Source organism: Peromyscus maniculatus, chromosome 4 (genome assembly GCF_049852395.1).
Source record: "Peromyscus maniculatus bairdii isolate BWxNUB_F1_BW_parent chromosome 4, HU_Pman_BW_mat_3.1, whole genome shotgun sequence".
NCBI lineage: Eukaryota > Metazoa > Chordata > Mammalia > Rodentia > Cricetidae > Peromyscus > Peromyscus maniculatus.
In genome coordinates this window covers 4693113-4716907 of record NC_134855.1, presented here as the reverse complement: position 1 = coordinate 4716907, position 23795 = coordinate 4693113, and the positions used below count along the sequence as shown (strand labels likewise).

The following is a 23795-nucleotide window of genomic DNA, read 5'->3' as shown; positions in this document are numbered from 1 at the left end:
CCACGGGTGGGAAGACTGTGTGGGGACTCACAAGAAAAATGTACTTGAAAGCACAATAAACCCTGTGTCCTGTGTTTTCTTTTTTCTCTTCGGGGCCGTGTTGTAAACATGTTCTTACAGACAGTCAACCAACTCCCCTCTGCCTGAATCAATACCGTTTGAGAACCTAAAACTGAAGATCAGATCGAAGGCCCCTCAATCATGAATGCAAAGTCCAGCGGACGTCTTCAAAGCAGCGCTGCAGAGGGACACAAGACTCACTGGTCACAGGGCACACACTTTATTTGCCATGGCTGAGGGTGGACTCGTCAAAACCGCACACCAACACCCCTTCCCTAGCTCGATTTCCTCCCCCCCACCTGACTACAGCCTACTGGATTGCTAATTCACAAGGCACAGAAGCAAAGGCCAGCTGGTGTCTGGAGAGAGAAATTAGAGGACAAGTGTACCATTTTCCAGCTCTGAGAAGGTGTTTCCACCAGGACATGGGTTTCCGGGTCCTCAGTGGAAGGCGAGTCGCCTCCAAACAGATGAACCCATCACTTTAAATTCAAAATGTAAATGCAACTTGAGTCCTGGGCAGGAATGCTCTAGACACCTCTAGAAACCCAGCTGGGCTCAAGGCTTAGAAACGGTGTGAGGGAGGGCAGGCTCCACGTGGGCCTGGCTGCACAGCTAATGGATGTGAACCCTGCTGCTCTCGACACAGGGAACGTTCTTTCCGGCTTCTCCAGGTGAATCAAAAGCCTCAAAGATTTCGCAAAAGTCACCACCAAGCTTTCCAGGCCAAGGGAGGGATATCACAATAAGAAACTGTGGTCCAGAGGGACCAACTACTCCTCTATTGGAATCAACGTTTTGTATGAAAACAAAACAAAACAAAACAAAAAACTAGTCAAACATAAGCACTCTCCCTCCGCACTGAGAGCTCAGCATGGGTGTCTGCGAGATCAGGAACCACACACTCCATGTGTCAGCAATTCCTTAAACTACTTAAATAGGATTAGTAATCACAATATTTCACAGTATATGGTTTTCTTAAGAATTTTTAAAAAGTACTTCGGTACTTAATCTATTCAAATGGGCACACAGCAATTATTTATAGAACTTAGAAAGTTATTTTTAAAAATCAAAGTGATTAAAAAACCTGATACATTGAAATAGGCAAAAGTGAGAAAAAAGCACTTCTGTGACAAGACTGTAGCTGCTTTTAACGGCAACACAGAAAGGGATCATCAAGTCGTGAGGACCACGACTTTTTTAAAAAGGTCCTTTTTCAGAAAGACCGCCACAGTGGGGAAGAACGGTCCCGGGAGGACCAGCGGGGCCTTTCCATTGACTCTGACCGTTTTCTCTGACAGGCTCATGGAGGAGAGGATTATTCTAGAACACAGTTTGGGCTTAGATTGGGTGGATGAACACTGGGGAAATGTCCTTCCTTTAAGATTCCCTGAAGGGAAGGCACGGGTAGCCCAGAGGGGGTGACACAAGTCTTCGCTGTGCAGAGCATTACCCAGTGGGGTCGGGCAGCATGTCTAGGCTGTGTCCCTTGCCCTGGCTTGACTGCTCACACAGGGCTGGGAACGACTTAAAGGAAGTTAGAAGAGGGCGTCAGCCTACCACAGAATGAAGAAAAGACTCAGATAAGGAGTAAGGTCATTGTACATAAATCACCCATCTCTCTCTCAATATTTACAAGCCAGTGATTTTGTTTTGTTTTGGTGCTGAGGATGAAACCCAGAGCCTTGGGCATGCTAAGCAAGTTCTCTACTACTGAGCCACACTCCTGGCTCCTAGGTGAGTCTCTCAGCTGCTCTTAGGACTCCTGTCCTTTCTAAGAGGTCCTCACTCTACATACAGACGGGGAGGAGGGACGGGACAGTCAAGCTTCCTGCTACTCTCCCTGAAGTGAAAGGCTAAGTTGGTCCCCACTCTGCCCTGGGGAGGGTCAGCCCAGCTCTACACAGACCTGTCCAGCTCAGTGTTTAGCACTCAGGATGCCCTGCAACATATCGATGGGCAGAGGGAAGACAATAGTGGAGTTTTTCTCAGCAGCGATAGTGGTCAGCGTTTGAAGATACCGGAGCTGAAGGGCGGCGGGAGACTCGGTGATAACTATGGAAGCTTCCTTCAGAGCTCTGGACGCATTCATTTCCCCCTCAGCTGCAATCACCTACGGAGTGGAAAGACGAGGTCAGTTGGCAAATAGCATGGGGCCACCCAGCAGTCTTCAAGTAAGGGTTCATATGCCTTAGGCAGCGTACAGGACTCCCCAGGAATCCGTCAACTCCTCCACACTGTTTTCAGATATTCTTTCTCCTGAAACCGAATTGCTTAGGGATGTGTCTGGCTCAAGGCATCCTCTCACTGCTGCCTGTCTCCCACTGAAAAGGGTATCACAGTCGTATTGACCAGGGTATTGACCAGCCCACAGCACTGCAAAAGGGTGAGCGACTGACTTCACGTGGATACAAACCCTTTGCAAGTCAGGTGGAGTTCCAGTTCTTTGAATCAAAGAAAGGAAAGACTTTACTGAACCAAGAACTGACAGAGCTTGTATGAGTTTTAGCACACTAACTTGTGTGCATGCTAGGAAGAGCATGACAACAAACAAAAGCTCCACCTACTCATTTAAATAAAGTTCCTTAGTGTGCATGACAACAAACAAAAGCTACACTTCCACTTATTTAAATAAAGTTTCTTAGTTCTATTAACGAGTACTAACCATCCACACACATGTACGTGACCCCCTCACACACTGCATTCAGAGAATTGTATCTAGGAGATAACTTATTTAGGAGAAATCCTGAAACACTTGGAGAATCCACAAAGGCAAGGCGAGGACAAAAAGAAAGGGAAATCACAGAAAGAGAAGAAAATTGTGGGAACAGGAAAAAGAAGAAGCAGCATGAAGAAAAGACCCTGGAAAAGGGAGGGAGAGAAAACGACAGGAACAAGTGAGGGATGGGCAGCAGCAAGCTGAGGCAACTGTCCTGTGTTCTGAACGTCAATCTGCCTTTAATAATGAACCGAGGAAATAGAGCATGTGGCTCACAATCATGAGAGGAGGATGCAACTCTAATAGATCAGTAGTCCCAAGAGACCATGTGCTGTGTGGGTCCACTTGTGCCGATGACCCAACAACCTAGTTCAATAAAATGCAAGTATAGGATTAGGGAGACGGCTCACCAGATAAAGTGCTTTCTGTATAGTCATAAGGACCGGAGTTTGGATTCCCCAGAGCTCATGCAAAAGCAAGGTGTGGTGGCACACATCTGTAACCTCAGTACTGGAGGAGGGGAGACAGGTGGGTCCTGAGGCCTTGCTGGCTAGATAATCTCGTCTCAAAAATGTGTGCGTGCGCACGCACAAACACACACACACACACACACACACACACACACACACACACACACACACACACACACACTTATAGTAGCAGCCTCTGAGTAAAAATAGGATTTGAAATGATGGAGGCGCTTGTATACTAAACATTCAGGGCTGCTCACTCTTTTTCAGTGAGAGTGTTTTATTACTGTGGAATTTAAAAAGGAAATCACACTAAAACAAGACAAAACAGAACCTAAACCAATGGAAACATTACCTTGGCTCTTGCCTCCCGGGCGGCTTCTGCCTCTGCAGCCATGGCTCTCTGGAGCTGGATGGGGAGTTTCACATCCTTAATCTCCACACGTTCTACCTTTATTCCCCAGTCATCTGTGGCATCATCCAGCGTGCTCTGGAAGGAGAACAGACAGCAGTGAGGCACCAGTGCTCCTGTCCAGATGCTGAGAGCTGGGATGTGGCGTCATCGTCGTTGGCGTTGGCGTCGTCATCGTCGTCATCGTCGATGAGGCTTGGTGACGGTGGCAGAGAAAGAGCATCCGGGGCTGAAGCAGGGGCTGCAGAGCACAGGGGCTGCTCTGGTTCCGTCACAGATGAGCTAACGTGGTGTTGGCACACTTCTAAGGGCATCGAGGAGCTGTTTATCTGCAGTCTCCACTGCAACTATTCCAACATTCTGCCTTGCTCTCGTGGGTCAAGAGCAGCATGGGTAATACACAAGGGAACAGCTGCAGCTGTATTCCAGGGAGACGTCACTACAAATACAGCAGTCAGCCTAAGGGCACAGCTTGCTTCATCAGTAGTTTGCCTATCCAAGTCCATGGGACACCATGTGAACCCTACTGAACCACACTCTCTATTTCATGAGGCTCTGACGATGTCACACAGATCACATACTCTTAGCAGAGGAGGGGGCGGCAATGCTGAAGCAGAACCACAAGGTCAGCCTGGGCTACAGAGCAGGTTACAGGGCTCTGGGCTGTAGAGACAGTCTTTTCAAAACAAAGAAGTCACAGACTTAGCCATGGGGAAACCTCTATAATGGCAGGAATTCATATTTCTAGTACTGTAACTTTGGAATAAGCCAGTCTTACTGTTAGTGACATCTGCCTCGCAGTCAAGACTGGAAAGCATGACAGTTACACACGGGTTCATGGACTTGTCCACAGGCTCAAGCTTTAGTGGTATTCTTGCAGAATAACCTCCAAACCATTATGATCTACAATGAGGATAATACAGATTCCGGGAAAAATAAAACACTAGAAGGGATTTAAAAACAGCTTGCACCTGAGTGCCATGAACCCATGGGTGTTGGTCTGAAAACATTTCTATAATATCTGGAAGCCTAAAAAAAAGGGCCACCGCTACCCCCGCATCCCCGCCCCTCCATCTGGGTGAATCAATGCCCTCCACGACCATGGACTCGGCTCTGCTCTCCCTCTGGGCTTCCTCACCTGCATGTGGTGTGCGATCTCCTCCCTGTCAGACAGGATCTGAGACAGGTTCTTGGTCCCCAGGGCATTCCTCAGTGTGGTTTGTGCCAAAAGACGGGTTGCCGAATCTGCATTGGTGATATTTGCCACGGCCAGGGTGGCATTCTGAACACGGTAATAGACCACGCCATCCACACTGATTGTCACTGAATCCTTAGTGAGGACCTACAGGAGGAAAGAGGCAATCACAGAGAGGCCACGGCTTCCTCACCGTCACTTCAAAGGCCCTTCTATGAATCCTTAAGCAGTAGCTGATTTTCTTGGGTAAGGCTTCAGAAGGTTAATTACACCTCTAGAGATTGAATAAAACATCCTATTTATCCAACTCCACAGACTCAATCACTCGACAAATTTTGAGATGCTGCTCATAAGCTGGCATCGTTCTGGCTCACTTTCTCCTGCCACTCAATGTCTTCTCAGTGGACTTCCTGACTCACAGTCAGGCACACCGCTTGTGCCCACCCCCTGTACCTCTGTGGAGCGATGCACTGAGTGGGATGTGTAGATGCCTCTGTTTCTGCCTTTGACTGTGAGTTTCTTTTCCTTCCTTTTTGTTTTGTTTGTTTGTTTTGAGATAGGGTTTCTCTGTGTAGCCCTGGCTGTCCTGGAACTCACTCTGTAGACCAGGCTGGCCTCGAACTCACAGAGATCCACCTGCCTCTGCCTCCTGAGTGCTGAGATTAGAGGTGTGCACCACCACCTGGTGACTGAGTTTCTCAGGGGCAGTTTTTCTTTGTTTCTCTAGCACGGCAGAGGGTCCCTAAGTAAGAGATGAACTGAAATGAGATCCTAGAAACTGAATGATGAGCCGTGCAGGAGCGGAGGCCAGCACCTGAGCTGGTTCCACTTGCAGCCAGCTGGGTGGGCTGTGACAGGCTGTAAGTCATGTGACCGGCTGTAAGCCATGTGACCTGGCAGCCCCTCATCTGCCGCCTGTCCTTACTTCTGTGAAGACCAAGGCAGGAGGGGTCATGAAGGAAGCTGGGAACAGCTACGTCAGTGAAAAGTAATAGCCACAGCTAAACAGCCTCGTCGCTCTGCCAGGCATCAAAGCAGCAGTCCTCTTTTGTTGTTTAGTAATCTAAAAATACCTCTAAGTTGGAGAAGAGGGGAACCTGTTAACAAATGTGCAGTTCGTTACCATCTCGTGTGACAACCTCTCACAATGTGGTGTGAAAATGAGTGTCACTCACAGATCTTGCCACTGTGGCTTCACATCTGTGTTCAGAGCTGCAGGGTCTCTGCTCACTGTTTACTGTGGCAGAGTGTTCGTCTCCCTTTGTAGCAAGATCACAGGGATGGGAAAGAGTTGCTGGCTGAGGTCCAATCCACTCTGGGGTTGGCAGCTTGCAGGGGAAAGGGAGCAGGGGGAGGCAGAAGCCCAAGCAACATGCCAGATGCCCGCAGTGTTTATACAAGAAAACTCCACACAGTGCCCAGCCCCCCAAGGGGCTCCTGAGAGCCCATCTTCCTGAATGACAGGGAAACATGCAGAGAATCCGGAGATGTGTGGACTGAGAAGTACACCCGTACCAAATGCTTGGATCAGTACCAGTAAGGGAGTTCCCAATATGGTGTCTGGATTTTGTGATTTATGGTAAGACAAAGTCAGGCTCCAACGTCATGCTGAGTTCCTGGACGGTGCCCAGGGAACACTGCTCTCCTGATCTCCCACAGCAGGCCTCTTCAGCGGCCTGGGGGCTCCTGTCTGCAATGGTACTATGTCTCCTAACATAAGGGTACCAGACGGCCATGACAGAGCTGGTGTCCAGCGCAGTTAACCCTGAGCAGAGGGGAAAGCAACAGAGAATCCCAAGAGCTGGGATCTGAGATTTGTCTCACTGCGACTGCATCCTTCTAGGAACTGTCTGTCATGCCAACTGTGAGCTGTTTGCGAAGAAGCCTGAAAAGGCTTGAAATGATCACAGATTCCTAAAATGCCAAATGAGCAGTTTCTAATTCTTTGGCTTCTAACCAATGTATCTTGAATAAAAATAGGAAGAATCTTGAACTAGATTGGACTTTGTTGTTGTTTTCTGTCAGAAACTGACAAAGTGTGGTCAGAACAATGATGGCAACTCCATGTCCTTGGGTGTCGTCGCATGTGTTTCTAACAACAGCAACGAGCACTCACACAGCATTTCAGGCTCAGGTTCTGCGCTAAACAGTCCCCACGAGGCGTCTAGATGACGCCTTACAATACCCCATTGAGTAGGCCTTACCGTTATGACCTCCATTTTACAGATGAGGATACTGAGACACAGAGAATTTAAAGACCTACTCAAAGTCACAGAAATGGGAAGAGAAGGCAGTCAGGGCTGCAGGCTCTGGCCTCCGGGGTCAGGCAGGCATGTGTGGCCCTCAGTCAGAGTGAGGACTGCTCACCTCCTGAGGAGGGATATCGAAGGAGATGGTTCTCATGTCCACCTTGATGAAGCTGTCGGTGCATGGCAGGATAAAAAATAAACCTGTAACACACACACGGGATCAGAGAGGCCCCATTAGGTTCAGCTTATTCTTGATCAGTTCCAATGGAATCAGTCCCGACTGCTGTTTCTAACCCCACGCTCACTTCTCATGCTAAGAACCTTAGTTTCTCTAAGATCCATTTTCCTGAGCTGCAAGTCCTGAGCGAGGTAGGCCTCTCGGGGACTCACCCTGCCCCTCTCGGGACTCACCCTGCCCCTCCGGTCTCCGCCCTCTCCTCAGGCCCTGTATTCTCCCTGGAGGCTGGTCCTACAGCACCTCCGCTCTGCTCTTCTCTCCCTACATGGCTCTGATATGTTGTTATTTCCTCTCCGCGTTAGTACTGCTTCACGCCTCAGCATTCAGAGAGGCCAGTCATAGCTGTGCATGCAGATATTTATAGCACTTGGAAGGCTGAGGCAGGAGGACTGCTGAGAGTTTGAAGCCAGCGTAGGGTACACAGCGAGTTTCAGGTCAGCCTGTGAGAGGGCCTCCAGAAGAAAAGAAAAACCAGCCAGAGGGTCTGGGACGGCTCAGGGGTTACGAGGCTCTTCCCGAGTGACCCGGGTACAGTTCCCAGCACCCACACAGACAGCTCACAACTGCCTGTAATTCCAGATCCAAGGGCTCCCACTCTCTTCCAGATTCTGAAGGCATCTGCACTCACGTGAACATATCCACAGATAAACACATAATTTTATTTATTTATTTGTTTGTTTATTTATTTTTGGGTTTTCAAGACAGGGTTTCCCTGTGTAGCCTTGGCTGTCCTGGAACTCACTCTATAGACCAGGCTGACCTCGAACTCAGAGATCCACCTGCCTCTGTCTCCCAAGTGCGGGAATTAAAGGTGTGTGCCACCACTCTTGGCTAACATAGAATTTTAAAATAATAAAAATAAATATTTAAAACAACAAAACAAACAAAACCTATAGGAAAGCTTTGCCTCGTCTGTTACTTCAGGTCGGCCGCCCTTCTCTGGGTCTTCCGTGTGCTCTTTCAGGGTTCTGTGGCTACTGTATCATAACACTAAATGCAGGGTGTGGCTATCTGATTCTTCCTTGGTATCTGGCTGTTGGACAGCAAGCCCTTTGATAAGGGGACCATGTTCTGTTCTCCTGGGAATTCCCACAGCCTAGCTGGGCGTGGGGTGGGGCACATTCCTGTGAGCCCAGCATCTATCTAACTGAAGTCTTTCCTGGGTTGGGATCCTCGTGCTCAGCCTCCCACAGCTTTGGCCAAGGCCAGCGATAACCTAATAGCCCTAAGCAGACAGTAACAGGAAGGGTGGGACCGCACCCACACTGGCCAGAGTCTCTGGAAGCTACTGCCATACAGCTTCTGCTCCAAGCAGAGGCCTCGCTGGGGACTCACATCAGTAAGACATTCCAGTCTGGCAGAGCAGAGAGAGGCTCAGTAGTTAAGAGCACCTGATGGTCTTCCAGAGGACCAGAGCTCGATTCCCAGCACCCACACTGTAACTCCAGCTACAGGGGGATCCCATACCTCTGGCTTCTGTGGGCACCAGCACTCATGTGCACATTACCCCCCCCCCAACACACACACATACAAATGAAAAAAAAGAACAAAAAAATCACAACACTTTAGTTTCCAGATGGAAACCTAGTACTGACCAGGCCCTCTGGCGCCTCCCTGCAAAATGCGACCCAGTCTGAAGATGATGACTCTTTCATACTCCTTTACAATCTGGAATAAAAACAGGAATGAAAAGTCACCAAGATGAGCACACATTTTTATGAACAGAGCTTCTTAAGAATGTCTCTGCCCTGACCAGGTTCAGAGCATCTGTCGTTCTCTCCATTTCCTGACAGTGTCTATAAACACTGATCTGGTGTTTACTCTTTCCTAGCACAGTGTTTATTTATTATACACACACTTCTATACTTCTCATACTCCAGGCCAATATGGTATCCCTCTATCTGTCCCATAGATCAAGTGGAGGTAGGAGTTGACCCTGTTCCAGAAATGAAAGAAATGCTCTTTACCTTTATGCAGATCCATATTGATATTGGGAAGGTAATAACTACGAACAATAAGGAGAAAGCCACCAAAATCCATCCACAGGGTCCCAGTTCTGCCTTGGAGTTATCTGTTGGAAACAAAACCATACAGCCTGTTATGGGCACCGTCTCGCCACCCCACCTCTCCGGAACAGCTCTGGGATCGCCCTTTTGCTGGCTGCTTTGCCTGAGTTTCCACATCTAATTCTCACGCAGCCCTGAAACACATGTACCTACGCATTTCTCATATTACCCCTCAAACGCTAATCTAATACCACTTATTTATTTTGCCTCATGGTGTGGAATAACAAAAATGAAGATTATTCAGCTTCTAACAAGATAGATCCATGTATAGTGAGGAATAAAGACTGTTGTTGGGGCTGGAGAGATGGCTCAATGGTTAAGAGCACTGACTGCTCTTCCAGAGGACCGGGGTTTAATTCCCAGCACCCACATGGCAATTACAACTGTCTGTAACTCCAAGATCTGACGCCCTCACACAGACATATATGCAAGCAAGACACCAATGCACATTAAATAAGTAAATACATTAATTAATTAATTAAAGACTGTTGTTGATTGGTCTTTGGTCTTTTAGGGGGCCCACCACCCAGCTCCCAAATAAATCACACATGGAGGCCTATTCTTAATTATAATTGTCCGGTCTTAGCTTGGCTTGTTGCTAGCTAGCTTTACTTAAATTATCCTGTCTAACTTTGGGCTTTTACTTTTCTCTATTTCTGTATACCTTTCATTATTTCTTACTCAGTGGCTTGCTGTGTCGCTGAGTGGCTGGCCCTTGATGTCTTCCTCCTTCTCTGGCTACTTCTTCCTCTCCTCTCAGATTTCTCCTTCTATATATTCTGCCTGCCAGCCCCACCCATCCTTTTTCCTGCCTTGCTATTGGCCATTCAGTTCTTTATTAGACCATCAAGTGTTTTAGACAGGCACAGTACACAGCTTCACAGAATTAAACAAATGCAACATAAACAAAAGTAACGCACCTTAAAATAATATTCCCCAACAAAAGACAGCTATAAACCAGGTGGGAAACAGAGAAGCAGTGTCTGCTCGGAACGTTTAGAAATGTGGAGTGGGGAGAGTGACCCACAAGGGGATGGAGTGGAGCGGGATGGGTAGATGACGCCACGGTCAGCTTCCTGATAGCAAGAAAAATGCCAACAAAAAGGCGGAGAGAGAAACAAGTGGGTATTCTAGTTCATGGGGCAGCATGACTCAAGACAAAGCCATGATACAGGCACATAATCCCATTGCAGTGTTTACACGAACAAATTACTTTCGCACACTGTTGCCCCTGGCTTATGAGCTGCCTCCCATTTCCTGATTAGCAAAGGGGCTGTTTCTGGTTTCTTGCTATTAAAAACAATGCTGTGACGAACATCACTGTACTTGGCCTCCTCCTCCTTCTGCATGTAAATAGTGTTTTTGTCTGATTACAAATCTAATACATATACACCCGCTGCAAACCTCAGAAACAGTAACTATTTCAACACACTCTTCCAACCTCTTTCCTGGTTCATACTATATTTTAAAATTCAAATAAATAAAGTTAGTAACACATTTCCCCTCTATTATTCTTTTAAATCTTTTATTAGTCTCTATAGGCATGAATTTGTGCTTTTCCTGTTTTTTACTTGACAAAAAGAAACAAAGGTTCACAAAAGTTCACAAGAGGCCAGTGAGATGGCTCAGCAGGTAAAGGTGCTTGCTGCCAAAATGGAGAAACTTGGGTTCGATCCCTGGAACCCACCTGGTAGAAGAGGACTGATTCCTGCAAGCTGCGCTCCGACCACCACACCCATACTCTCACATGGCACTGTGGCATGTGTGCCATGGTGCGCATGTGCTATGGCATGCATGCACACGCACACAAACACATTTTTAAAAAGTCAGAGAGTTCTACAAGTGTGTACAAACAAGGGCAGCCTCTGCTCCACCCCACCTCCCTATTTCTGCTTCCTCATAAACAGCAGACCCCCGGCTGCCCTTGCCGGTGTCTCCCCCAGGTTCTAATAGCCTGCCCGCTTGGACTCCCCTTGTCTTTTCGGTTCCAAGCAGCATCGGTGACTTCTCACCATGGAAGAGAATTTGGTTCTTCTTTATCTCTTCCTCTACCACAAAGAAGCAAAACTGTACTGTAATTTTGGTTAAATTAATAACCATCACTATGTCAGTCAAAGCTAAGCCATGTACTAAAGTACAACTAGCTCTCCTTGCTTTCCTTTCTTTTTATAATTTTTTTATCGGTGTTTTTGCCTGTGTGTATGTCTGTGTGACGGTGTTGGATCCTGGAGTTACAGACAGTTGTGAGCTGCCATTTGGGTGCTGGGAATTGAACCCCAGTCCTCTGGAAGAGCAGTCAGTGCTCTTAACCACTGAGCCATCTCTCCAGCCCCCTAGCTTTCCTTTCTAATACTATTTTTTTCTATTTTCTTTTTTCACTTTGCCTAGTCTGATATAGTTCCTGATGATCCATCCTTAATTCTTAATTCACAGTCTAAATCTCCTTTCAAAACAGTTGAGTGTTGTATGTCGGGTGTAGGTTCATGTGGGTTTGTGGAATCAAAACACAGGGACATCTTAAGGATAAAATTAGCCTTTCCAGCTGCAGGGGGACCAGTCTCTCCAGACTGACTCCCTCGTAGCTTAGCAAAGGGCTTTTTAAAAACTGTTCTCCAATTTATACCTTTTAGCAATTTGGTTAATTTCCGTATCCCAAAACCTCTTATCTAAGGTCCCCAAAGGGACCCTGCCAAATTCAATGTCTCATTTAAGGAATACTTGCCCAGGTTGTCCCCCAACCAAGTCTGCACAGGCTTTGCACCTTTAGAATAAATTCTCAGGCAAGACTCACCTAGAAGGTACCGGGAGACCAAAGGTAGCACTCACAAAAGGCAGATTAGGGCTAGTGCTGACAGGTGAAGGAGGCATGCCAGGCAGAGTTACTGCTCAGAAGGAAGGGGAGACGCAGAAGGCTCCCACAGGGGACATGGGGGGGGGGGGCAATGCTGTGGGATGGTCTGTATGTCAAATTACTCTGATTGGTCAATAAATAAAACACTGATTGGCCAGTGGCTAGGCAGGAAGTATAGGCGGGACTAACAGAGGAGAAAAGAAAGGACAGGAAGGCGGAAGGAGTCATTGCCAGCCGCCACCATGACAAGCCACATGTGAAGATGCCGGTAAGCCACAAGCCACGTGGCAAGGTATAGATTTATGGAAATGGATTAATTTAAGCTATAAGAACAGTTAGCAAGAAGCCTGCCACGGCCATACAGTTTGTAAGCAATATAAGTCTGTGTTTACTTGGTCGGGTCTGAGCGGCTGTGGGACTGGCGGGTGACAGAGATTTGTCCTGACTGTGGGCAAGGCAGGAAAACTCTAGCTACAGAGAAAGGTGTTGGCAGCTAGACCACGTGCTCTGAAACACAGGAGGGGGAGCGGAAATACAGTGAGTGGTCCAGTTATGTTCGTGATGTCTCCTCTGTGTCATGGGGTCAGGAAGCTGTCCTTGGACACACAAAGTAATCTAAGCTCACCTGGCACTTGTAGGGTCCACTTGAGGCAGGGAAGTGCTGTGCTGCTTGTGGAGAGATTCTAGCAAGTGTAACACAAACGGTGACAAAGTACTTGGAATCCCACTTTATAAATGAAGGAGCAGAAGCAGCATGCCTTTCCCTAGGACATGATGGACACTTTCCTACAAGCCGGGCACTGTGTTAGGAAAACTTTAAAAATTTGATGGGTACTACCAATATTTAGAACCATCCAGTGAAGGTTTTGTTTTGTTTTTTTAAATAGAGTCTTGCTATGTAGCTCAGGCTAGCCTGAACTCACAATCCTCCTGTCTCAGCCTTCTGTGTGCTGGGATTAGAGGAATGTCCACCATGTCATGTTAATTCCATTTTATGAATGAAGTAACAGGAGCATGACTTTCCCCAGGTCTCGCCAGGAGCGACAGGGACGACAGGGACGACAGGGATTCAAAGGTCATGCTCTACGTCTCTTTGACCCCTCACCATTAAATGTAAAGGGTTGTCATTAAAGAAGTTTTCATGTTTGGAGTACCTTCCTAACCTAGTATCCAACCAGGAAACATGGCAGGTAGGCAGTGTTGAGGAGGAAATCTGGTATTCTCACAGAGGAAGCTCTCTTCACTCTAGGTAGACATCTTAATTTTAGCAGAAAAGCTCCAAGGTTCAGAGCCCCAGTGAGGTCTAGATTCTATGTGAACTAAATTCCCAAAGAGGAACAGACTGGCTGCCAATGTTTATCTGATGACATTTAGTGCTCTCTAAAATAGTGCCTAAGTCTCCCAGGCTCCGGGCAAAGTGCAGAGCTCCTGATCATATGATCCCACAAATGTACTAAAAGCACTTCATTTCTATATGGTGCTCGGGACCCAAACCAGGGTCTTGAATACACTAGGTAAGAGTGTTCCCATGAGCTACAAACACAGTCCTTGCTCATTTTGATACTATCAAGATGTAGCACAGTATCCCGGGGGAAAAAAAAAAAAGAAAGAAAGAAAGGACTAAAGGACTGATGGGAAGTAGTTTCTTCACTATAAAATGACAGTGAGTATTATATGGCCTTTTAGAACTGCAATAGTGCTCAATAAATACAAACAAGAGGTTCATAGGACCCTTCTACTATATTCAGGGAAAAGAATATTCCACCCAAATTGCCAGGATAAAAAAAATGGGAAAATAGCTAGTTACTTGCTCTTTTTGGAAAAAAAATCCTCTTAAAAATGAGTTTATTTACCACTTTCTTTATGCTATCCCCAGCCAACCTAGGCTCCAACATTCATAGATCCGAAGAAAGTACATTTTCAAAGATGTCCCCATATGTTCAGGTCAGGAAGCTTGGCCCTGTTACCCAGATAAAAACATGACATCAAAGATGAGGACCAGGGAGCTGGTGGGTAGTCTAAAAACTGGACATAGTCTTGTCCGTATCAGATGCCTGGCTAGAAATATTAAAGCAGCCACGATTGCTGGGTAAACAAGAAAAAGCAATTCTCAGTTACTCACCGATATTTCATGAGCCTCATTTCCTCATAGTTTCTCAGTTATTAATTTAGGATTGTCTCCTTCTATTAGCTTAAGAGGTAAATGAGAAGTAACAGGAAATCAATATTCCCGAGATATCTAGGCTTAAATGCTTATCAACACTTCACTAGAGGAAGACTTCTAAAGATCAGGGATCCCACGATACGTGGCTATAAATTTTGCTTTGCTACATTTTCCTGCATTTTCTTTTTCCACTGTGGAACTCTTTCTTGAAAACTGCATTGAAAATAAACTGTTAACCAATCAAAACCAGGACTTATGGGGTTGGGAAGATGGCTCAGCTGTTCAGAGCACTGGCTACCCCTCCACAGGACCTGAGTGTGATTCCCAGCATCTGTGGGGCAGCTCACACCTCTCTGTAACTCAGATCCCAGGGGATCCAATGCCCTCGGCTGGCCTCTACGAAGACACTGCACGCATGTGGTGCACAGACGTCCCTAGAGGCAGAAGACTGATGCCAATCAAAATAAATGAGCCGGGCGTGGTGGCGCATGCCTTTATTCCCAGCACTCGGGAGGCAGAGGCAGGTGGATCTCTGTGAGTTCGAGGCCACCTTGGTCTACAGAGACAGTTCCAGGACAACTAAAGCTACACAGAGAAAATTGTCTCTAATAAATAATAATGCTAATAATAATAATAATAATAATAATAATGAATTAAACTATTTCAAAAAGGACCTAAAATTATATATATATATATATATATATATATATATATATATATTTAAATTTATTATTAGTCAAATTGAACTTACCTGAAGAAAACTAATATAAAACCAAACTAAAACATAAAAAGGTACAAGTTGTACAGTAATTTTTGTTACCTGGCTCCAGGGACAGTAGGAGTACCTTCCTCGTAAGCTCCTAGACCAATGTTCAGGGCAGTGTAAGATGCTACCCATCTGTGCAGCTGGTTTATTTTAAGATGAACTGGAGTTGGCATGACTAAAAGTCCGTGGGAGTAATGGGTCCCATTCACCACTGAGATCTAATTACTCTAAAATTCAAAATGTATTGGATTTCCTCTGCTGAGAAAGGCCAGCAACACATCTCACATCTAAAATTAGGAAGCAGTCACAGGCACCATGGAGCAGGGAAAGGGATGGGCTCAAGAGTTGCTGAGTCCATCTGAGTTGCAGCAGTTAGAGGCAATCCTTTCCTTTTCCTCACCCAGAATGTGGTGAAACACTGTGTGTTGTAAACTGTTAGGAACAGTATTGTCTGGGTAGAGACGGATAGGACAGCTGGGAATCTTATCTTAAAACCACACATGCTATCTGGGTCTAAGAGCACTTTTTTTTAGGGGTAAATGGTCAGTGAAAGTAAAGACTTGGCAATTTTTAATTTCTTCTTAAAGCATTTATATTCAAGATACACCCATTCTCCTCCCTTTCTTCCTTTATAAACACCATGATTGCGCAGAAGATGGTTAGAATTTAGCAAGCTTTTTCTTGAGGGGGGCAAAGAGGAAACAGGCTTTGCAGACCAGGGTCTGAGCAAATGCTCCAGTCTACCATGGCAGTATAAAAACAGCCGTGGGCAGCACACAGGCATGTGCAAGGATCGTGGCTGCATTCCAACAAAACTCACTTACGTACACTGCAATCTGATGTTCATGTGTAGCAGAACATTCACCCTTAAAAACAAACTGTATACAAATGTAAAAGCTGGACTGAAGGGATTCTTTTTCTTTTAACGTAAAAACCATTTACAGTGGCTGGAGAGATGGCTGGGCAGTTAAGAGCACTTGTTGCTCTGCTAGAGGACCTGGATTTGGTTCCCAGCACCTCTATGGTGGCTCACAACTATCCATAATCCAGTTCCAAGGGATCTCAGACTCTCTTCTTGACATAATAAGCACCAGGCACACATGTAGTGCACATAGATACATAGACAAAACACTCATACACATCAAATAAAATTTAAAAATCTAAAAAAAATCCCAAAAGGCTATTCACCAAAAAAGAGAGCCAGTCAGCTGATTCCTCAGGAAGTGAGTGTGGAGTAAAGAGATATTGCAAAGGACAGCATCACGACAAACCCCAGAGAACACTGGCCAAGTCGGTAACGGTCCATGAGTGGAGCAACTGCCTCTCTTTCTGGGAAGAGAAAGGGAACCTCCTCCATGAACCAGACCGAGGCGCCATGCCAGCAGAAGAGAGGTCAGAACACAGTGCCGACCATTCTGTCCGAAAGAGTGCCAGCTGCTTTCCTCAAGTGTTTATTCTTAAAAACCAAAAACGGACCACAGACTTTTTCTTCTCAGGAGGGTTAAACATGACCCTATGGAGAAGCACAAGAACTCTTCAGAAAAAAAAAAAGAAAAGAAAAGAAAGCAATTTGCCAGTGAGTACTGAAGTATTAAGTTTAGGCTCAGCCCGAGAGTCATACAAACAGGACAGGCACTCCTTATGTTGGCCTTTCTCCTCAAAACTTTTAGACATCTTAAAAATATCCATAGTTAAACTCTCATGAGTCTTTGGCCAGTATGGTGGCGCACACCTTTAACCAGCACTCAGGAGGCAGAGGCAGGAGGATCTCTGTGAGTATGAGGCTAGCCTGACCGACCGGTGTACAGAGTGAGTTCCAGAATAGCCAGGACTACAGTAGAAAAACTCTGTATCAAAAAACAAACAAAACAAAACAACAACAACAAACTCATTATGTTCATTTAAAAGGGAAATAAAAAACATAGGACATTAGATTCCTAATTCTTCCCTTAGATGAACGGCTAAGACAAATGTAAGAGATTGACAATTTAGTGCCTGATTCCAATCCTGCCACTCCATTTTCTTATCAGTGAAAATGGTTTAAGGTCACTATTAAATAGCTCATAAGGAATTAGTGTTTTGTTGGATGAATTGCCTTCTGGGACTTACATACCAGGAGAAAACATGAGGCCTAACGATCTGCTTGGGGACTCCACCTCAGGAGAGGAACAGATCATAAACGGGGTAGTAAGTTAGTTCTAAACCTCATCAGGCCATCTGTCACACAGCTCTCCCACTCTCCCCTGAATGGGAATCCAATGCGAAATGAGTCTAGCTGTCACTGATCTCTTTATTCCCAGCTTTCTCCACGAAGTAATGCCATAACAACTTGTAAAGTTTCAAAAGAAAAGACCCATATATCTGTGGGGGGGGGGGGGTCTCTGTGGCCACCATGGCCAGCAGAGGGTTGATCCATGAGAGAGAGGAGGCAGGTTGGTCATCATGACTCAGTAGCCAGTGTAGGCTCAAACTTTTGCGTCTCACCCAAGTAGTTTATTTTAGGCATATTCAAGCACAGAGCAATTTGGTGAAAAAATTTACTAATGATAAGTAACTCCATCCTGTGAGACAATAAAGCTTGAGACATGGCTACATTGAAGCTATTTGTAAAGTACATGTGACATCTTCCATAAAGATGGGGCCAGTAGATTGGCTGAGAGAAACAAGCTCGTGATAAGGACTGGGGGAGGACCTGGTGTGGTCTCAGCCATTCAGCTTTGAACCACCTCTGCTCTCTGCCTTCTGGGTGGAAAACAGGTTTGCACCTCTCTCTTTGAAGAGACAACCCTGGTGTTCAGCATTTCTGATTCCCCTAGTGCTTCCACGTGTCTTCTTACTTGATAATCCTGGCAGATAGGATTGTGCCTAACTGTATGACGAGGAACTGACTCTGGAAATGGAGGAGCTCGCCTAAACCTCCCCAGCAGTGACGGTGCTGAGACCACAGCCCGGTCTCCTCCCGCTAATGCTTCTCTCATGTCCTTGCACCACGCTATCTTCCTTCCCACAAGTGCTCACTCCAGGGGACAACACATTTGATTGTCTCATACTTGAAGGTATTTTCTTGGTGTGTCTTCAAGGCTCCACCTACTAAAATATCAAACAAAAGCTTGAGGTTCAAGTTTCCTTAGTAGTCGCAGAACACAGAGCCAGAAAAAGAAAGAACTAGTGTGTAATAAAGAACTGACCACGCTTTTTTTCTTCTTGATCCTCAACTTCTGTTTCTGTAAGTGAGGCCTTACTCGGCACAATATTTTCTTGTCCATCTAGTCCTTCAATGTTAACACAAAACTAGCTAAGTAGTCTGTCTACAGTAGGAATGTATAATGTGGAACATGATGGCCACATCCTAAAATCAATGAACAAGAACAAACACTTGAGAAGATAATTTACTCTCTCCCACTTCCTTTTTCTTTTAGCAAACATTTTGTTCAACTACTATGTATTTCACACCAAGTTCTTTTTTCCTCCCTAAACAGAGTTTCTCTGTGTAGCCCTGGCTGACAGGAACTCAATAGATCAGGCTGGCCTCGAACTCAGAGATCTCCTGAGTGCTGGTATTAAAGGCATGTGCCATCACCATCTGGCTCATACTGAGTTCTTAGAATGAGGCTAAAAAGGAGAGGGTAACAGGTGAATCTAACTGATAAATTACAGTACCATGCAGAAGTATGCACAGAACTCTAGGCAGATACTGCTATGTGGTCATTAACAGCCTACAGGAAATTGCTTTTCTGTGAGGTCTTCATAAAAACTCATCTTTAGTCCCTTCTGCATTACTTTATCAACATTTTACATGTTTAAAAGCAGACTAGACAGTTACTCTATCCTTTACAGTGTGAAACTTATACTATTCAGGGACACTGAAATCTATTTCATCATAAATATATACACAACATCTCTGTAGTCTTGGATTTCATTTATTACCACTGATGGTTTAATTTAGGTCAATTATTGAGGTTACAAAGTTCTCCCCAAACTGATCAACTGTAACAACTGAGATAAACAGATCAGTCCCATGATTCTGCTTGTTTTCAAGAGATCCTCCCAAAGGGACTTATCTTGTTGGCAAGGCTCTTCACTACAACAACACATCTCTTCGAAATCCAGCTACGATGTTCCATTACAAACTGAAGGCACTGGATTTAGGTAAACTTCCTTGATTACTCCTAGGTTTGGTCATATTTATCTCTCTAGGACTAATTCTCTACAAAGACACAATGAGGTAGAGCTGGGGCTTTGTAATTCTAGGGCTTCCTTCCATCAGAAGCAATCCTCTGGAGTGACTTTATCCAAGAGGTTCTGACTCACACTTGGCTCCTCTGGGGTTCCTTTGTTTATTGCCTCTTACCCTCAGTGAGGTCCTAAAGTTGGACCAGACTATTCCTTGGAATCTGCTTGATGGATAGCTAGCTAGTAGGATCAGGAAAATGGCTAGGAAAATAATTTCCAAAATGGGTTGGAAACTTGGTTCTGAATTTTTTTTGACTGTAATTTCATCATTCCGACTCTCAGTTTCTTTACTGAAAGATGGGGAATAAAGACATTTCCTTGTGGCAGGTCTGCAACTGGATATTTATAAAGCATTTGGCTAAGTTTGGCACATGACACACATTTGAGAAACTCTAAGATGTTATAGTGATTGATTTTTCCTAATGTCAAATCTCTGAAGCTTACCACTAAAAACAAACAAACAACTAGACAGTGGGAAGGTGGGGTGCTTCAGCATGCAAAGGTGCTGGCAAGGAAGGCCCGAATGTGACCCCTGGGTCCCACATGCTGGAAGGAGAGAACTCTTGCGAGTTCTCTTGTGACCTCCACAAGCCAACCACACGCACACTAAGTAGATTTCAAGGTTTTTTATGTTTGTTTGTTTTTGGAGACAGGGTTTCTCTGTGTAATTTTGGATCCTGTCCCGGATCTCACTCTGTAGACCAGGCTAGGCTCTAACTCACAGAGATCCTCCTGCCTCTGTCTCCCAAGTGCTGGGATTAAAGGCGTGCACCACCACCGCCCGGCAGATGTAAAGTTTTAAAAATAAAAAGTGACAAAAACCAAGCAAAGTTTCATTTGTATATATACTCCAGAAAAAGCACACTCATTTTCACTAATTCTAAAAGATTTCTGTCTAAAACAGCTAAATGTAGAACCAAGAAAAGGGATTTGGAAGTAAAACCCAAAGTGGTTTGTGACCAAGAAAATGGAATGATCTTTAAATGCAGAGATCATGTTACTATCAGGGTACTGCTCCAAATCCATTTCCCACTTTGGGGGGGGCAGATACCAGTGGAGGAGTCTACCAATACCCACACCTGTATCTGGGCGCAGACCACTACTGATACTAAACAGCTTTTTCCTGTTCAGTTTTAGAATCATTTAAATATGAATTTAAAACATGGCTCCACTAATCCTGTGTGACTAAGTCAATCTCTTTGAGTATCAGTTGTGAGGATTCAGTAAAATAACATAAAATATTGAGCATAGTGCCTTAGCCTACTGTGTGGTTTTTGTCTGTTTTTGTCTTTTTTATTATACTCCCAATTTGGGAGGTAAAGCATAGAGAGAGTCCCACACGCATGCACTGAGAAAATGGCACCCAAGGCCTCTTGCCTGGTGCTCTATACACTCCGGAGCCGTCTGAAATTCTCGTGATACGCCCGAGAAAGAATTAAAGGGGGTGTTCCTGGCTTAGGGATGGGATTTAGATGGGAAGACAGGCTGGCTGTGCAAATAATCCGCATGGATGACAGCGGTCTCTGCTGGAAAAGCCCTCTCAGCCTCTTCAATCTCTTCCACTGTGCCATCCTCTCTGAAATTCCATCTTTAGAAATAATTCCTTTGAATCAGTAAAGCCCCTGAGAGGAGAGCAGAACTCCTGCGAGATTTATTATCTCTTACTGGGCATCTCTCGACTCCAAGGAGTTATCCAATTTAAAGGCTCAAGTGGGTACTTTGCTCAAGGACTAATTTCTTCACAGGGCACAGGATGGGGCCTCTTACAGTTGTTGCTTTCAAGACTAGGAAGGCCCCGGGTAGGGTGGTGAGCACCGGGCTATTTACCTGCAAGGAGAGATTTTTAAGACAAAAGGGGATAGAATGAGGCAGACAATGGAACTGGAAGAAGGAAAGCCTTGAAGATCTCTGCCTATACCACCTAAAGTCTAGCCCTTTCCTATGAAAATTTCCTGAAGCTGGGGACGGCGGGAAGCGGGTAGGAGTTCGTCGCTAGTCCAGAGGAGTGGGGAATCACCTTATAGATAGATGAGGAAGGATGCTTGACCCAACCGCTTCCCTTATGAGGCGCAGGGGAAGGAAAGAAAGGAGAGTGGGCGAGGCTGAACCTGCGGGAGAGCCGCCTCTATCACTGCCAGGGACTGCCCTGGTCCGCGTGCATGGCGCGAGATAAGGAAGCGCTGGCACCTGGCGTGGCATCTAGGGCCCAAAGGATAAGCGAGCCTTTGCCTGCCAGGGTCCGAAGCAATGGATACACGCCCCTGCCAAGGGTGTGCCCTCTTGGCTGCCATGCAGGTTGCACCCTAGCACCCAGAAACCATCATCTACCAGCCCGAGAAACCAGGGGCGAAGGAGAAGACCGCGGTTCTGAGAAGTGCACTCAGTTGCAGGGGAGACCCGCCTCTCGGAACCCGCGGGGTTCTAGCTGAGGCTGGGGGCTCGGTACCCAGGGGCGGGCTCGGGGCAGCTGTGCCAGGGACTCACCCCTGAAGGACTCGGGGAGCCGCTGAGTCGCGACGTGGTCGGGATGTCGTTTCTCAGACATATTGCTTGAGTCGGAGTCGCTCTTCACCATGTCAGTCCCAAAAGCCGAGACTCACAGAAAGCCGTTAGTAACGTAGGGGCTCGAGCTCCGGGTGCAGCCCCGCCTCCCGCAGGGCACCCTCCCAATAGGCGCCCGGGAATGGAGAAGACACGCCCCCTCCCCGCCCTCCCTCGCCGGGGGGCGTGGCACGAGGGGCGTGGCCTGAAGGGCGGTGTCCGCGAACCCGCCTCTGGAAAAGGCGGTGAGGTTAGAATGCTTAGGACCCCGCCAAGGTATCGCCCCAGCTTCTGGTGGGATGATCCGAGGAGAAGGCGCCGGAACAGGGCGGTGCTGAGGAGCAGTTCTAGAGCCAGGCCTCCTGCGGTTCCTGGCATCAGCGAGGAGGAAGGAGAGCCCTCTTGTAGCGGGTGCTGAGGCCAGCCTGGGGGCACGGTGGTGTGGGAGGAAGGGGTCCATCCTCTCCCCAAAGCGGACGGATTCCCGGGAGGTGCATCTACTTTCTTCAAACAAAGTTAATTTATGAAGCATCTGGCCTCTAGCTGGCCGTCCTCCCAGCTGGCGATGCAGTGAGCAGGGGTGGACACAGTGCCAGCCCTGGTGAAGTTCATATTATGCCACAAACAAACAAGCCAAGGGTGTTGCGAAGCAACAGCACGGAGAATCCACTTTGGTTAATAGAACCTGGAAGGCTTCTATAATAAGAATGTGGCCCTTGGATGTCCCCTGAAAGATGACAAGGAGCCAACCTTGGAGTTGGGGGCGGTTTTGTTCATACGAGTCAGGCCTGGATTCTAACATTAAGTGTTTACAGTGCCCAGGCTGTGGAAGAAGCTTTTTGCCAGAACACTCCCAGCCTCGAGTTGCCTCCCTTGGGGTCTGTGATTGAAAACCTCACGTTTGAAAAACATCTGCTGGGGCCTGGCGGAGGCCTTTAATCCCAGCACTCAGGAGGCAGAGGCAGGCCGATCTCTGTGAGTTCAAGGCCAGCCTGGTCTACAGAGCAAGATCCAGAACAACTAGGGCTGTTACACAGAGAAACCCTGTCTCGAAAAAAAAAACAACCAAAACAAACAAACAAACAAACAAACAAAACAAAAAAAAAAGAGAGAGAGAGAAAAGAAAAACTCCTGCTGTTTTATTCTTCTTGGTTCGTCCAAATGAAAACTGTTCAGGGAAATGTTAAGGTACACAAAATAAACTTTTAAAACCATTTTATTTCGAATAAACACAGAATCACAGAAAGCTGAAAAGACATTACAGAGGTCAGAAGGACCCTCTACCCCACGTTACACCTGTATTTGTCTTATTTAGGTGCAGTCTCAAAACAGGAAATTAACCTTGACAGAATAAGGACATAAATATGACATTTTATTGCAACATACTTCTTATGGCCACGGTTATAAAGATACGGAGCCATTTCATCACTGCCCAGAGCTTCCTCTAGGACACACTTTTTTCCAATGTGATCAGCGCTGGCCGTGTATTCCAGGTGCTGAACAATGGCTCCCCTCCCCTCATGAAACAGCAAGTCTTCCTTGACTTCACAGCTGTTGTTGTCCTGAAGAAAACATAAACATGTAGCAGTGGAAAGGGATCAAGACGACCTTTGCTTGAGGGTGAAGGTCCTAGACTTTTAAACCTTGTGATTCAGCTTTCACAAATTGACTTCCCATAAAATAGGTCACATACTGCAAAGAACCATTTATAATCCTGGGGATTACGTCACAGCTCATGTAATCATGTTATCAGCCTTTTATAGATTAGAAGGAGGGGGCTATATTAGTTCAGTGGTTTGTTCTCTTGGAATCATCCCTGATGAAGCCCACA

At 46.2% G+C, this 23795-nt stretch overlaps 1 protein-coding gene across 1 annotated transcript; it reads right to left on the bottom strand.

Moving 5' to 3' along the window:
* Positions 1–264: 264 nt before the first annotated feature.
* Stom (stomatin) lies at positions 265–22586 on the bottom strand. Its single transcript, XM_006988746.3, has 7 exons — positions 21908–22586; positions 9311–9414; positions 8939–9011; positions 7224–7306; positions 4800–5003; positions 3605–3739; positions 265–2173 (listed from the first exon to the last, which is right to left on the bottom strand). Exons 1-7 carry the CDS (start codon positions 21996–21998, stop codon positions 1979–1981), a joined length of 885 nt encoding a protein of 294 aa, XP_006988808.1. The 5' UTR covers positions 21999–22586; the 3' UTR covers positions 265–1978.
* Positions 22587–23795: the final 1209 nt, after the last annotated feature.

Excerpts from the sequence above, each read along its gene's own strand:
- Stom (XM_006988746.3), bottom strand. The coding sequence starts at position 21,998 with ATGGTGAAGAGCGACTCCGACTCAAGCAATATGTCTGAGAAACGACAT. Across the intron at positions 5,004-7,223 it reads TCGATATCCCTCCTCAGGAG|GTCCTCACTAAGGATTCAGT; the intron begins GTGAGCAGTCCT and ends TTCCTCCTGTAG. Across the intron at positions 2,174-3,604 it reads CCCGGGAGGCAAGAGCCAAG|GTGATTGCAGCTGAGGGGGA; the intron begins GTAATGTTTCCA and ends TCCACTCCGTAG.